The sequence below is a fragment of the Sus scrofa genome, chromosome 14 (genome assembly GCF_000003025.6).
Source record: "Sus scrofa isolate TJ Tabasco breed Duroc chromosome 14, Sscrofa11.1, whole genome shotgun sequence".
Taxonomy (NCBI): Eukaryota; Metazoa; Chordata; class Mammalia; order Artiodactyla; family Suidae; genus Sus; species Sus scrofa.
Genome location: NC_010456.5, coordinates 30,664,222 through 30,680,453, shown reverse-complemented (window position 1 = coordinate 30,680,453; position 16,232 = coordinate 30,664,222). Strand labels below are relative to the sequence as shown.

Genomic DNA, 16,232 nt, shown 5'->3' with positions numbered 1-16,232 from the left:
CATCCTCACTGATACTAGTTAGATTTGTTCCTGCTGATCCATGATGGGAACTTGCTGCAATTTTAAATAGGTTGGTCAGGGAAGGCCTCACTGAGAAGGTGACGTTATAGTAAATAAGGCTCAGATTAGGTGCAGGAGCCAACCAGGTAGATACCTGGGAGGAGAGTGTTTTGGGCAGTGCAAAGGCTCTGCGGCAAGAACATGTTTGGTGTGGCTGGAGAAGAGGGTGTGAGGGGCTAAACAAGTGAGACAAGGCCAGAGTGTGGGCTGGGTCCTGAGGTGGGGGCTCACAGGCCACCTCACAGACCCAGGTTTTATGTTAAGTGAGGCAGGAGCCTTTGGGAGTTTGATGGCTATGATCTGAAGGACCACTTTCCCTGATTGAGAACAGACAGTGGCAGGTCAGGTGGAGGCAGGGAGACAGTAAGGGGGTTGCTGCAGGTGTCCAGGTGGGAGAGGAGGCAGGAAGTGGTCTGATGGTGGAGGATGTGTCTGTGTACATGTATCTATGTATATGTAGGCCTGTTTATTTTCAGGGTTCTGTGTTCGCTCTCTTTTTTGGGGGGGGTGGGGGTGCGTGCCAGTGGCATGTGGACGCTCCCAGATTCCAGAAGTTTCCTGGTGGTGAAGTGGGTTAAGGAGTCAACATTGTAACTGCAGTGGCTTAGGTCACTGCTCTGGCATAGGTTGGATCCCTGGTCTGGGAATTTGCATATGCTCTGGGTATGACCAAAATACTTAAAAAAAATAAAATAGAATTTTAGGAGTTCCTGTCATGGTGAAGCAGAAACGAATCCAACTAGGAACCATGAGGTTGCGGGTTCAATCTCTGGCCTCACTCAGTGGGTTAACGATCTGCGTTGCCATGAGCTGTGGTGTAGGTCGCAGACGCGGCTGGGATCTGGCATTTATGGCTGTGGCGTAGGCCGGCAGCTATAGCTCCAATTGGACCCCTAGCCTGGGAACCTCCATATGCTATGGGTTCAGCCCTAAAAAGCAAAAATAAAAATAAAAATAAAATTTTAAAAAATAAAAAAATTTCAATATATAGAAAAATTGAAAGAATGGTATAATACTATCCTGTATATATACTAATTTGGCAATTTTTTTTCTTGTTTTTTTTGGCCACACCCATGTCATACAGAATTTCCCAGGCCAGGGATCCAATCCAAGCCACAGCCATATCTGCCAGCCATGGCAATGCCACAGCCATGCAGGGCTGGGAATTGAACCTGTGCCTCCACAGGGACCCGAGCCATTGAAGAGATAATGCTGCATGCTTAACCCACTATACCACAGTGGGACCATCAGTTTTTGTTTGTTTGTTTGTTTTTGCTTTGTAAGGCCACACCTGAGGCATAAGGAAGTTCCCAGGCTAGAGGTTGGATTGGAGTTGCAGCTGCCACACTGAATCTGAGCCATGTCTGTGACATACACCATAACTCACGGCAATGCTGGATCCCTGATCTGCCGACCGAGGCCAGAGATCGTACCTGCCTGGTCATGGTTACTAGTCGGATTTGTTTCCACTGGGCCATAATGGGAAATCCCTCAGTTGTTAATGTTTAATGTTTTGGGGGGTTTATTTTTTGCTGGGGCAGTTATTTGGGGTTTTTTTGTTTTTTGTTTTGCTTTGCCTAGAAACATTTTTGGGGTGCCTTTTGACATTGAGTTGTAGATTTTATGACATTTTGTCTGTAAACAACATGCTTCTTTTAAAAATATGGACATTCTCTGGAGTTCTCACTGTGGTACAGTGGATTAAGAATACAACTGCAGCAGCTAGGTCGCTCTGGAGGCTCAGGTTTGATCCTGGGCCCTGTGCAGTGGGTTAAAGGATCTGACACTGCTGCACCTGTGGTGTAGGTCACAGCTGCAGCTTGGATTCAGTTCCTGGCCCAGGAACTTCCATATACTGAGGGTACAGCCTTTTTTTTTTTTTTTCCTTGTCTTTTTTTGTCTTTTTAGGGCCGCACCCTCAGCATATGGAGGTCTCCAGGCTAGGGGTCTAATCGGAGCTGTAGCTGCCAGCCTACACCACAGCCACAGCAACGCCAGATCTGAGCCACATCTGCGACCTACACCACAGCTCATGGCAATGCCAGATCCTTAACCCACTGAGTGGGGCCAGGGACTGAACCTGAAACCTCATAGTTCCTAGTTGGATTCGTTTCCGCTGTGCCATGATGGGAACTCCAGGGTATAGCCATTAAAAAAAAAAAAAAAAAAAAAAAAAAAAGGAGTTCCTATTGTGGCTCAGTGGTAACGAACCCAACTGGTATCCATGAGGACGCAGGTTCAATCCCTGGCCTCACTCAGTGGGTTCAGGATCCAGTGTTGCCGTGAGCTTCAGTGTACATCAAAGACGTGGCTCGAATCTGGCATTGCTGTGGCTGTAGTGTAGGCTGGCAACTGCAGCTCCGATTCGACTCCTAGCCTGAGAGCCTCCACATGCCATGGACATGGCCCTAAAAAGACAAAAAAACGAAAGGATGTTCTCTTACATAACACAAATACCATTATTGCATCTAAGAAAATGAATGACAGTTCCTGATTGTCTCATGTGACAGTGTGTATTGAGGGAGAGGTGAGAGTGTGTTGAGTGTGTGATGAGTGTGATGATAGTGCCCATCATCTGAGGAGAGAGAGGTGGAGGAGCAGGGCAGACACCTGGGTGCAGAGTTGGGGGTCCAGGGAGAGGTCATTACAGTGAGGTCGGCGCTGGCCCGAAGCCCAGGCTTCCTGGTGCTTAGTGGGGGCATGCATCTCTTGGGGAGGAAGGCCGTCCCATGTTGCAGAGTCCGTTCACATCCCGTTCCACTCCCTTCCACACCACGTTACCTGTATCAGCCCCACGCAGGGCTCCGTGCCAGTCCCAGGCCCCCGTCACAGCTGAGTCCTGTCCTGACCCTTAAGAACTCACAGGCAGGACAAGCACTGAAGCTGAGAGTTAGAGTCTACAGATAGGCCGCAGCCAGACTAGATCTAGCATGTGGTGTGCGGGTGTGACCACAGATCCCCGTGGTGTTTTCATTTTTAATTGGAACTTGATGCCAGAATTTAAAAATTGAGCAATTTCACTTAAAAAAAAAAAAAAGGATCAATTTCTAGCTTCTCTTGAGAAATGGGAAGATCTGGCAATACTGGACCTGCATTTCCACTGAGCAGCAACCAGCTAGCGCAGACACAGGGCTACCCCTCCAGGGAGGGTCAAGAGGGCCTGGGTTCACCAGTTAGCACACCCCCTACCACTCCCTCTTGTCTCCCTGACGCTGAGGCCAGAGGCACTTGCCGTGTATTACCCCATGATCACTCTTGTTTTTCTTACTATAAATTCAAAAGGAAAGTTAATATGTTTCTTGAACCTTTTTCTGTACTAAGGGGAAAAGTAAAAGGCTGAGAGGGCTGGGGGAATGCCCATTTCTTTGAGGAAGAGGTGAAAGATTGCTTTAGATTTTCTTTACAAATGTTATTTGTGTCTGAATTAAACAGCCCACTTGACTCATTTGCCTGGCGTTGCCTGGCATCTAAGGGGACTTTTGAGTTCATGGTCAGATGCAGTAAGGGAAGGGAGCCTGGAAGACTCCCTGGAGGAGGTGCTATCTGACTTGGGCCTAAAGGATGAGCAGAGGTAGGAGGGGACCAAGCAACCCAGGCAGAAGGGACCACAGGACAGTGCCTGGGAATGTGCAGGGGAAGGTACCCTAGGTGCCAGGAGGACCTCTGGGTGGGGAACAATCATGAATTAGGGTATGGACTGAAGCGCCCCACCCCCAGCTCTCCAGCGTCGTTTTCCCCCCACCCCCCCGGAGGAGGACCACTGTGAAGTCTGTTTTGTGGCCTTCCAGATGTATCTAGAAGCATCTATATGAGATGATAACCTCCCTTTTGAGAACAGTTTCACTTAACAGTCACCATGGAGATAGTTCCATGTTAGGACATACAGGTCTGTCTCATTTTCTTTACCAGCTTATCATTCAGTGACATGAATGTGCCCTGGTTTATTGAAATAGTCCCCATGTTGGCGGTCATTCAGGTTGCTCTTTTTCCTACACAAATGGTGCCACAGGATGTCCCACACACGTGTCTCTTTGCTCTGGCGAGAGTGGGTCTGCAGGACACGGCCCTGGAAGCGGGCTGCGGAGACAGGGCCTGCGGGTCTGGAGTGGCTGTAGGCCCTGCAGGGTCCTCCCCCAGAGCAGGGCCTTGTGGCCGGAACTGTGGTGTAGGTCTAAGACGCTGCTGGGATCTGGCTCTGCTGTGACTGTGGCCCTAGCCTGGGAACCTCCATATGCCACACCTGAGACTCTAAAAAAAGAAATGTTTCCAGATGGGGCCAAATGTCCCCTGGGAGAGCATGGGACAAAGTCACACCCCTCTCCCCATCGAGAACCCTGACCAGCCTGGTAAGGTGGCTCTGTGGGTGGAAGCAGTGGAGCTGGGGGCTGGGACCTGGCTGGGACACAGGATGAGCTGGTCACGTCCGGGCTGACCCTTGCCTGCTGTATGGCCTCAGTCCGGCAGTGTCACCTCCTGAGCGCCTTCCTATTTCCTCTTCATTCATAAAATGAGACAGAAGTTGTCAGGTCACACTGCAGGAGAGGACAGGGCAGGAAAGGGCGGGGTACTGGCAGGGCTGGTGGGGGAGGGGCACCTTCTCCACCCTTCCATGGGGGGTGGCTGGGAGTCAAGGGCAGGGCCATGTGGGGCCAGGTGAGGGCCACGTCCTGGCTTCTACCTGGCCTCCTTGTTTCTGGCCACGGCCTCGTTTCTCCCATGTTCCAGGTCTGAGGCTCCTTCTCTCTGAAAGGCCAGTTAGTTCAGCTGGGCTGCAGGAATGACGCCTTGGGTCAGTGCTTCCTCATCCGCCACATTTGATACCTAACCCCCCACCCACCCCAGGCCAAGGTGGGCCCCTCATCACGGTCCCCTTCCAGCTACCCCAGGCCTCCGGGCTGGCACAGTTGCCCAGCCTTGCCCAGGCAGGAGCGTCCCACGGGAAGGGCAGAGGCAGACCCCCCACCTTCCAGGTGGGCACCTGGCCTACATGCAGCACAGGGCAGGTTCGTCACCAGCTGGTGACCTTGCTCTGAACTTGTTTACTGCTGAGTGAGTTCAGGGAATGACATAATGTCCAAACTCCCTGGACTAAATTTAGGCCCTAGGAAAATAATTTCCCCTGGGTGAGTTCCAGTGCTGTTGCGCTAAGAGAATCAGGCTGCCATGCCGAGGCCTTGAACATTCCACCAGAAATAACCATTTTATTTATTTAGTTAGTTAGTTTTTAGCTCATAAAGGTCTGACATTAGCCTAAGAGTCTTTTTTTCCTTTCCTTTTTTTTTAAAAAGGGCCTGAAACTGCAGCATATGGAAGTTCCCAGGCTAGAGTTTGAATGGGAGCTGCAGCCACTGGCCTACACCACAGCCTTGGCAGTGTCAGATCTGAGCTGCATCTGGGACCTACGCCACAGTTTGTGGCAATGCCACATCCTTAGCCCACTGAGCAAGGTCAGGGATCAAACCTGCAACCTCAGGGTTCTTAGTCGGATTCGTTAACCACTGAGCCACGATGGGAACTCCTGAAATGGAGACTTTTTTTTTTTCTTTTTTCGTCTTTTTGGGGCTGCATCCGTGACATATGGAGGTTCCCAGGCTAGGGATCTAATTGAAGCTATAGCTGCCAGCCTACGCCAGAGCCACAGCAACACCAGATCTGGGCTGTGTCTGCGATCGTACAACACAGCTCATGGAAATACCACGGCTCACGGCAATGCCAGATCTATAACCCACTGAGCAAGGCCAGGGATCGAACCTGCAACCTCATGGTTCCTAGTTGGATTCGTTTCCGCTGCGCCACGATGGGAACTCCTCAAAAGTAACCATTTTAAAATGAACAACCCAGTGGCATTTAGCACATTCATAATGTTGCACAGCCATCACCTCTGTCTAGTTCCCAAACATTCTCATCACCCTAAAAAGAAACCCCACACCCTTTAGCTGTCACTCCCCATTCCTCCAGCCCCTGGACCACTAATCTGTGCTTCTGTCTCTATGGCTTTGTCTTTTTGCACATTTCACATAGCTGGAGTCATGCACTAGTTGGCCTTTTTTGTCTGGCTTCTCTCACTCAACATCCTGTGTTCAAGGTTCACCCGCACTGTAGCCTTTTTTGTCTGGCTTCTCTCACTCAACATCCTGTGTTCAAGGTTCACCCGCACTGTAGCCTGTAATAGTGCCTCTTTCCTTGTTACGGTTGAGTCATATTCCATGTGTGGAGGGACCACGTTTTGTGTAGCCATCCGTCTGTTATTTGACATCTGGGCTGTGGCATCTTTCAGCCATTGTGAGCAGTGCTGCTGGGGACATTTGTGTTCAAGTATCAGCTGGGGGACCTGTTTTTCATTCTTGTGGGTCTGTCCCTAGAAGTGGGATTGCTGGGTTGAAGGGAATTCTGTGTTTAACTTTTTGAGGATCTGCCGCTAACATGGATTTTAAAGGCAAAACTAAAAATATCAAAGAAGTGTCAGGCTTATGGAACTGTTGGGTCCTCTGCCCTGGATAATCCCTTGTTTACTCCCACCTAGGGTCCTTGTACTGCCTCGTCCTTCTCCTGTTATTCCAGCTAATCCTCACAGTGACCTACCAGGGTGGTTATTGTGAACCTGGACTTTACAAAGGGTGGGGGATCTGAGACCACAGGAATAAGTGGCAGAGGTGGTACTAGAGCCCAGGTCTGTCTCTAAACCCTGTGTCCCCCTACAGACACCAGCTTGTAGGCAGAGCCCAGCCCCATGGTGGCAGCAGCGGGAAAACCCAGCTCAGACCCTGGCGGGATGTTGGGTCACCTGGCCCTGTCCTTGAGCAATCAGGGCTGTTGATTTGGGGGAGTAAGAGTGTGTGTGAACTGCAGTTCCTCTGGACCCTGGGATGGATGGACTTAGGGGTCGGGCTTGGAGGGGGGCTGCAGCTCCTTCCTGCCCCACTCCCCAGCCCTCTGTGCCCTGCTGGCCTCAAGCCTGGAGTGCTGCCCCCTTTTCCCCATATTGCTTGCTCGCTTGAAAACTGAAGCCTGGGAGTTCCCGTTGTGGTGCAGTGGAAACAAATCCGAGTAAGAACCATGAGGTTGTGGGTTCGATCCCTGGCCTCGATCAGTGGCTTAAGGATCTGGCGTTGCCGTGAGTTGTGTAGGTCGCAGATGCCACTCGGATCCTGTGTTGCTGTGGCTGTGGTGTAGACTGGCAGCTGTAGCTCTGATTTGACCCCTAGCCTGGGAACTTCCATATGCCTCGGGTGTGACCTTAAAAAGCCAAAAATAAGTAAATAAATAAAAATAAAACTGAAGCCTGGAATTCCCCCCCCCCCCGTGATGACACCTCTGCCTCAGCCCAGAAAGTAAGGCCTTCTTGAGTATTTTAGTGTGCTTTTTAAAAATCAGGGTGACACATATTGTTGGTATCTCGAGTGCAAGCAGAACAGGGCCCTGGGCAGGAAGTGGCTGCTCCCTCCGTGTGCTCTGCACTCCAAATCAGCTTCAGGTACAACAGCTCCTACAGCTTGCTAAGGCCTGCACCTTCCTTCTGCTAAAGGTACATGGTGGGAGGAGCAGGGGAACCGATGCAGAAAAAAAGAGCTCAAAGAACTGGCGAGAGAGGATTCATTAAATAAGTGCTTACCTGATAGAATGCTGTGTGGCCATCTTCTGAGCTCCTTATTTACAGGCATTTTAAGGACAGGAGAAGTTCTTCCAAAATACCATGGGATCCCTGTTTGGGGAGAGTGGAGAACTTAGATGCATGTGGGGAGAAAACATCTGGAAGGGTGGGACTAAATGCTCTCAGATGTTAGCAGTGTGGTAGCTGTGAGTGGTGTGAGGTAGTTGGTGATTTCATTTTTTCTGTATTTTCTGTTTCTTTCAATGACAATAAGAAAACTGTCCATATTATTAAGAGAGATGTTTATCAAGGGGTAATTACTTGTATGGGTTTCCCAGCTGGAGAAGGCAGGTTCCCTAATGGAAGAGGGAAGAGTCAGCAGCCATGATGGTTGGAATGTGCTGTGTCCACCAGAGGGCGCCAGGTGCACGGAGCACAGAGCCCCTTAGCATCCCTTAGATGGCCTCTCAGGGCACTTGGCAGGTAATAGGTGTGCCGGGAGAAGGGGTGGAGGCCCAGGGCCAGTATGTGGCCTGGCTGCTTAAAATGACATCCCTAGAAAATAAGCAAGAGGCTTCCCAAGTCTCCTAGCTCCTCGCAGTCCTGACAGTCTGCCTGGCCACAAAGCCCACAAATACCCAGTTCCAGGTATTTTTAGTAATTGGTCCATCTGGCTCCGCATCTCACGTGTCTGAAAACAGCTTCTGTCATCTTGCTTTTCCCTCAGATGCTTCTGACGAGCAGAACTCACAGTCCTCGATGGAAAACTCGATGAACAGTTCAGAGCAAGTAGAACGGCAGCCATCTGGAGATGCAGGTCTGGCTGCAGAGACATCCACAATCTCTCAGGTACCTTGATCAAGGTCTCAGAGGGGCAGCCAGATCTGCCAGGAGCGTTGAAAGGTGTTTTCTTGTTCTCTTGTTTTTCCTTTGGATGACCAGACCTGCCCCGTATTCGTTGAGCAGGATTCGTGATCATCCTTATGTCTCCAGCGCTGGTCCTTGGGGCCAGGGGAAGGACAAGACAGGGTCCTCTGCCCCAGCCTCAGCTTCATCAGTTTGTTGATTCGGGTACACAAAAGCATCGCCTGGTCTCAGAGACCCCAAGTCAATTTCCCTGAGAGTTGGGAGTTTGGGTCTTCAGAATCCTGCATGCTGGATGCTCCATCCTTTGGAATTTTGCAACTGACCACACTCTCCCTACTTGGACCCCTTTCTGGGTCATCACTGATTTTGAGGATCTAGTCTGAATCAGACAGTACAGATGCAGGTGGCCAGGTGGCCAGGAGTGGATGTCCTCCGTTCAAATCCCAGATCCTTCCCTTGGCATATATAATAGCCTTAGTATTTCCAACTGCCAAATTGGGATCCCGGATCTTGTCTTGGGACCAGGGTGCCCACAAGAGCAGAAAGTGTGGGTAACATACCTGACAGAGTGCTGGTCATGGAGGGTCCCCCAAGGCTGCTTCAGCCTCCACTGCGATTTTTTTTTGGTCTTTTTGCATTTCTTGGGCCACTCCAGCAGCATATGGAGGTTCCCAGGCTAGGGGTCTAATTGGAGCTGTTGCTGCTGACCTACACCACAGTCACAGCAACGTGGGATCCGAGCCACGTCTGCAACCTACACTGCAGCTCACAGCAACGCCGGATCCTTAGCCCACTGAGCAAGGCCTGGGATCGAACCCGCAACCTCATGGTTCCTAGTCGGATTTGTTAACCACTGAGCCATGACAGGAACTCCCTCCACTGCGATTTTTTGCCATGTGTCCCCTATGCTCGTCTAAGAGGACTGGGGTCTGAGAGGTTTCAAAACATCAACTCATAAAACACTCTTCACTTGGCTGAGTATTTTCATACCTGGGGAGAAACTGACAACCAGTAGCAGCAGAAAGAAAGGAAAAGGCTAGGTCTAAACTCTGTGGAGCCTTCAAGCAGGCCTTCCCCAAGGGGGAGTGCCTCTTAGACTTTAACATCTCTAGACCCTTGGATCTGCAGCCCCTTCTTGTCCTACAGAAAGTCCTCCTTCAGAAGCTCAGAGACATGGAGAAAGATGTGTTTTCAGTGGTAGGAAATCAGCAACCTGAGTTGGTGGAAAGTGTTAAATAGGAGTCCCCTGGTGGCATAGTGGTTAAGGATTCGCCATTGTCATTGCTGTGGGGTGGGTTTGCTCCCAGGCCCAGGAACTTCTGCATGCCACAGGCATGGCCAAAGAAAGAAAGAAGAAAGGAAGGGAGGGAGGGGGAAGGGTTAAGTAAATCTGGGGTCATGGATAAAACAGTCTGGTGTGCACCTTTAATTTTTTATTGTTATTATTATTATTTTCGTTGTTTTGCTTTTTAGGGCCACACCCGCAGCATATGGAGGTTCCCAGGCTAGGGGTCTAATCGGAGCTGTTGCTGCCAGCCTACGCCACAGCCACAGCAATGCAGGATCCGAGCCACGTCTGCGACCTACACCACAGCTCACGCCCGATCCTTAACCCACTGAGCGAGGTCAGGGATCGAACGCAAAACCTCATAGTTACTAGTCAGATTCGTGTCCACTGCGCCACAATGGGAACTCCTGGTGTGCAGTTTTTTGTTTTTTTTTTTTTTGTTTTTTTTTTTTTTGTCTTTTGTCTTTTCGTTGTTGTTGTTGCTGCTATTTCTTGGGCTGCGCCCGCGGCATATGGAGATTCCCAGGCTAGGGGTTGAATCGGAGCTGTAGCCACCGGCCTACGCCAGAGCCACAGCAATGCGGGATCCAAGCCGCGTCTGCAACCTACACCACAGCTCACGGCAACGCCGGATCGTCAACCCACTGAGCAAGGGCAGGGATCGAACCCGCAACCTCATGGTTCCTAGTTGGATTCGTTAACCACTGCGCCACGACGGGAACTCCGGTGTACAGTTTTTTTATGCAAGGTATTACGTTTAGAATGGATAAGCAGTGAGGTCCTGTACAACACAGGGAACCACATCCAATCTCTTGGGATAGAACATGCTGAAAGATAGTATAAGAAAAAGAATGTATGTATGTATGACTGGGTCACTGCTAAACGGCAGAAATTGGCACAACACTGTAAATCAACTATACTTAAAAAATTTTTTTAATAAAAGTAAAATTTTTTAAACTAAAAATAAGAGTGGGAGCTCCCGTCGTGGCTCAGTGGTTGATGAATCTGACTAGCATCTATGAAGATGCAGGCTTGATCCCTAGCCTTGCTCAGTGGGTTAAGGATCTGGCGTTGCCATGAGGTGAGGTGTAGCTTGCATATATGGCTTGGATCCCAAGTTGCTGTGGCTGTGGTGTAGGCCAGGAGCTACAGCTCCAATTCAGCCCCTAGCCTGGGAACCTCCATATGCCGCAGGTGCAGCCCTAAAAAGCAAAAAATACGTAAAAAAGAAAAACACAGCACAAATCAAGGCCTCATGTAGGGTTGGTAAAAATCCAGATGTTACCTATGGTGTCCTGGCCCCTTAAACTCAGTGGAGGGAAGATCAGCTTGAAACTTTGACATCGGGCAAAGTCCAGGGGTCTTCCATTCTAACATACCTCCCACCTCCACTCCCATTTCTGGGGACCCAGACCTGAAGTGAGGCCTCTTTTACTATTTTCATGCATGCTTTAGTGACGCCACTTGTCTCCAGAGCTGATCGGTTTGTGAGCAAGAGGAAGTGTACATTGTATTAAAGCAGAGAGCTTGGCATTGAAGTTTAGCCATTCCTGTCTAAAAAATTAAAAAGGTTCCCATCCGCTTTCTCACCCTCTCCCACCACTTCCCTCCCTCACTCAGGACACTGCACCTGAACAGGATCCACCTTCCTCTCCTACTTTTTCCTGTGCTTTTGGACTGGGCTTTTTAAGGAAAAAGCAGAGGGAAGACAGAGGCAGCTGTCTGCCCCCTGCCATACCTGCTCTTGGCGATTCCGGCAGGGGGGGGGTCTCTATTTATTGAGCACCCACTGTGTACAGGGCAGGCAGCCAGGTACTAGGGAGCCAGGGTGAGCCAGCAGACACGGTTCCTCCCCGCCTTGGTGGGGCTCATGGTGGAGTCGGGGAGGCAGATACGAAGTCAGAAGTCACAATCCAATCCTCGTAGGATGATTGCAGAGACGCCTAACAGGAGTGGAGTGCCCTCTGGAGGTGGCGTGGGCAGGGAAGAACTGGGTCAGAGCAGGAATTTGAGAGGCTGCAAGCTGGGGCTTTCTAGGTAGAGGGGAGCCAGAGGACAGGGAGGAAGATGGTAGGAGGAGAGGGGAGAGAGGCCTCCTTGGCCTGGTGAGGACTTGGGATTCTCTTCTGAGCTCAGCAAGATGGCATGGGGGGGGCACATTATACTCCCCATGTGCTTCTGTTTTGAGAAGATTGCTCTAGCCAGGCTGAAGGCTATGGGGGGGGGGCAGCTGTGGAGCGGCACCACTCATTCAGACGTGAACTGGCAGCTCAGGTGCAGTCGTGGTGGCGGGCAGATGGGAGAGGTTGGGGGGCCGAGGTCCCTGGAGATGGAGCTGATGGAGCTTACCATGATGTTGAGCATGGAGCTCGGAGAGGAGTGGGGACTCCAGGAAGCCGTCAGGCTGTATTCCAGGCAGATGGTGGTGTCATCACCAGCCCTGGGAGCACTGATTAGGCCGGGTGAAGGCAGGAGCTGGGCTCGGGTGCTGGGTTAGGTGGGTGATTCCTGGGATGATGGAGTGCAAAAGCCGAGAGGGAGGCGGATGAGTGAGTATTGAACCTTTTTTTTTGAGTCATGGGACTCCTTGGGAATTTGGTGACAACTACAGACCCTTTCCTCAGAATAACTATACTTATGTGCCTACTACACATGTTGAACGTCTGCCCCAGGGCCAGGTACTGTGCCGGGCCCCAGATGAGCAGTTGTCAACCTGACCAGGTTGGCCTCCAGCCTTCAAACATGGCGCTTGGAGAGGTAAACCTGGAGGTGTGCCTGTGACCCTCGCAGTTAATGAGAGATTCCAAGACTGATCGTGGGTGGGCGAGGGCAGGGGGTGGGGCTGGGAAGACCCTGAGGGAACCAGTGTGGCAGGGACAGGTGGGGCCCGAGTGACACGAGCTTGGTGGACACAGGACGAGCTAGCTCCCATGGGTGTGAGGTGCCCCATGGGTCCATGAACTTTTTTGTGTCAACCTGAGGGCCACAGGGTCAGAATCACAGATGCCTGCTGTGAGGTCCTTCCTTGCTGACCCGCCACCTTCCGGCTGACCTGAATCTCTTTCCTGGGTCGTCAGTCTGTGTTTCTCTTTTCCTCTTCCCCTAAGGATTTGGAAGGAGTGCCACCCTCTAAAAAGATGAAACTGGACGCTTCGCAACAAAACTCCGAGGAGATGTAGACACCGAATTCAGTCCTCTGATCCACATCTCACGAGAGATGCATCAGCAGGCTTCATTCTCGAACAACCTCACCCGAACGGATCCCTGTCGGGTGTGAAGGGAACTACTAACTTTTCAAGTTTACCAAGTGCAAATCCAAGAAAACCAAGAACAGCGTAACTTCTCAGACACTGAAAGAACTCTCTGCTGTGAAGCAAAACACTCGAATCTTGAAGTGACTGTCCTGGGGAAGGCGGGGTCGACAGCTCAGGAGCGTCTGCACACTGTCTCTGAAGCCAAGATTACATTTGCGTTGCTGCTGTATTGTCCCCCCCTCCCCCCACCTCTCTATTTAACGATATAAGCTATTTGAGGGTGGTACTGATCAGGAATTCGCTTTTTCATCGGGGCTTTTCACTGTTCAACCGATTCCTTCCGCTTTCTTTTTTTGTGCCTTGTGCCCCTGAGGTGACCTCTGGCATGTTCTCCTGGTTGTTTTGCTTCTCCCCTTGCAAAGTGCCCTCTTGGTTCCATGAAGGCGGCCATTGCCCTGGTCCTTGCATCTCTCTCCTCCCTGCCCCAGGACTTCAGCAGGAGCGGACTAGGCAGGGAGAAGGAGAGCCTGAGGCCGCAGAAGAGCAGGACCTCCCCTGCCACCTGATTTCCAGGTGCAAGGGGGCTAAGGGGCATGCCCCAAGCTCCAGGTAGGGGCAACACCAGTCTCCAGGGTCCAAGGAGTCTCCGATATCTGGGCACTATCCCCAAGCGCTTCCTCAGAGTATCTGAGGCTGGTGTTTCCAAGCCCTCAACAGCCCAGACAGAGGCACAGAGCCCTTTGATTGTTCTGGCACTTCCCCCCCCTGTCCCCACCATACCGCCTTCTCCCACACCTCTGAAGACTGGATGGCTTCTGCTGCTGACTGCAGGATTGTCTCCTTAAGACGTTAAAAGGGGCGGAGGAGCCTGGGAGCTGATGGCAGGAGTAGTTGGTGCTGAACTTTCATAGGACGTCGCTTGGATTTCAGATCCTCAGTGACCTGCTGCCCTCTGCCTCCCCAGCTCTACCCCGGCCCCACCCGCAGGGGAGGCAGGATTGCAGTCAGCCAGCCTGCTGGCTTCTGCGTAACGTTCCCGACTCCCAGAGCCAACAGTCGGATCACTTCTCATTCCCGGGATGCGCTGAAAGCCCCCACCGTGACGGGGCCTTGAAGGCCAGAAACGAGGCACCAAGGAACTGGAGAGCTTTGCGCTCCTCCAGGAAGGGGCCATCAGGTCCCCCTGCCCCTGCCCCCGAGTCAGCTTCCTCTCACTAAAATGGACGTGGCTTGGACGAACTGCCTAATTTTTTGGTTCTGAGGCCTGGTTTGCTCTTAATTCCTATCTGGACTCCTCAGACCTTAACCCTCCTCCTGAGCTTTCTTTACTGCACTGGAGTTCCAACTCCCTTTGAGGTGTATGGGGTGGGTGGAGGGAGGGTTCTGGGTTTTGTTGGTCGTTTTGTTTGTTTGTTTGTCTGTTCGTTTGTTTTGGGGTTTTTTTTTTTTTGGCTAATTGGTGCATATTCAGGGATCACCTTTCACGTGTGGATCTCTCTCCTGACCACCATGGGAAGTGTCTGCCAGATTCCATTTTCTAAGAGTTTCTGAGGGTGAGGCTCTTTTATTTTTATTTTTATTTTTTGAAGGGAGCCAATCTATTTCCTGCACTTCAAGAAGAATCAAAAATGTTCCTGAATTCTCAAATACCTCATGCAAAAATGTCTCCTGAAATAAGGGAAGAAAAACACACACAAACTTTGAAAAATCTTAATGTTGAAGTTAGCGATGCCGAAAGGTTTCTGTCTTAAAAAAAAAATCTTAGCAGTTTTGCCCCTCAGGCAGTCGGTTCTGTGGAGAACTGTGTTCTGCATTACCTCTCAGCGGATCTCAAGGCAGTTTACCTCCAGATCCCATACTTAGAGTTAACTCTTTTCTTTGCAGCAAAACTCCATTTGGATGAAAGATGAATTTGGATATTTATTTCCCCTTTTCTTTGGGAAATGAGAGGTTACAACCAGGACAGTGAATCTCGCACGCACACATGCGCGCACAGACACACGCGCATCCACGGAAACGCAGGGTCCTCTATGGGCCGCCAAGGGGAGTCGACGCGGTTGAGAACGAATGCAGAGGACACCGAGTCTGTCGTTCGTTTTTTCTCTGAAGTGCCTGAAGGTAGGAATGGGCCAGGGTTGGGGACTGATCGCCCCCCGCCTCCGCCACGGCCTCGTCAGTCAGCGCGCCAGCGGCCCCGCACCCGGTCCCCGCCAGCCAGGAAGGCCTTCCACGCGGGGTGATGAGACTGCAAAAATCCAGATGTGCTTCCTTCCCCGAAGCGGCCCGCTCCTCGGAGCCCCTCCTCCCCACCCCGTCCTGCACCCCTCGCCCTCCTCCCACCGCAGAATCTAAGACCTTTCAGCCGCAGCCGAGCCAGGGGCGGGGGAGCCTAAGCAAATGCCTTCCTTGGACACCGGGCCCCGCCGCCCAAAGGGCTCCCAGGGCAAACTCATTCCCCGACAAACTTGAACTTGGGGACGCTGCAGCTACACATTCCACAAAGTGCTGGCACTTACACCCATAACCCGAAGGCAGTAGACCGCCTCACAGGGTGGTGACCTCCCATTGCAAACGACGTCATGGTTTGGAATGTTCGTTATCAGCCAAGGACCTGGTTAGAGGTATACAGACCTTTTTTCACCGTTACCTAATTTTTGTTTCTCCTTTCGGTTTTGTTTTGTTTTGTTTTGGTGTGTTGTACAGCAGTATAATTTTTCACTTATTTATTCCATCAGTAGATATGGTTTGTACAATGTACAATGGTTCCATTTCAGAAAATAAAAAAAAAATTCAAATCGTGAACACCCTGTGGTTTTGTAGTATTAGCCTCAAGTGTGACATCCACTGGATGTTGAGATGGTCCCCCACCAGCTGCTCTGGACTCTGCTGCGTGGTTGTGCTGCTCTGACTTTGTACAGGACCTGCTCTCAGGAACTTTTGCCTCCCGCAGTCATGATAGCTGCTATCATTAAGCACCAGCTGGATGCTGTGGATGGGTGTCATCCCACCTTGTATGGACAGCCCCCTGCCCAAGTCGGTAACCAGTCAGAGCCCCAGGGTAAATAATAGCCACACGAAGCCCCTCAGCCTGGGTCCTGGCCCAGGACACCAGTTTGCCATGTCCCTTACTTTGGGAGGTCCGTGGCCAGGACCCTGAGGGTCAGCTCACAGG

At 51.2% G+C, this 16,232-nt stretch overlaps 1 protein-coding gene across 2 annotated transcripts in view; it reads left to right on the top strand.

Annotated features, from left to right (window-relative positions):
- The window catches only part of BCL7A (BCL tumor suppressor 7A), a 34,830-nt gene extending 18,968 nt beyond the window's left edge, over nucleotides 1-15,862 (top strand). For both annotated transcript variants that reach the window (XM_003483424.4, XM_021074246.1), the window contains exons 5-6: nucleotides 8,379-8,500; nucleotides 12,914-15,862. In XM_003483424.4, the coding sequence (XP_003483472.1) occupies nucleotides 8,379-8,500; nucleotides 12,914-12,985 (194 nt within the window). In that variant the 3' untranslated portion in view covers nucleotides 12,986-15,862. The remainder of the gene's footprint in view (nucleotides 1-8,378; nucleotides 8,501-12,913) is intronic.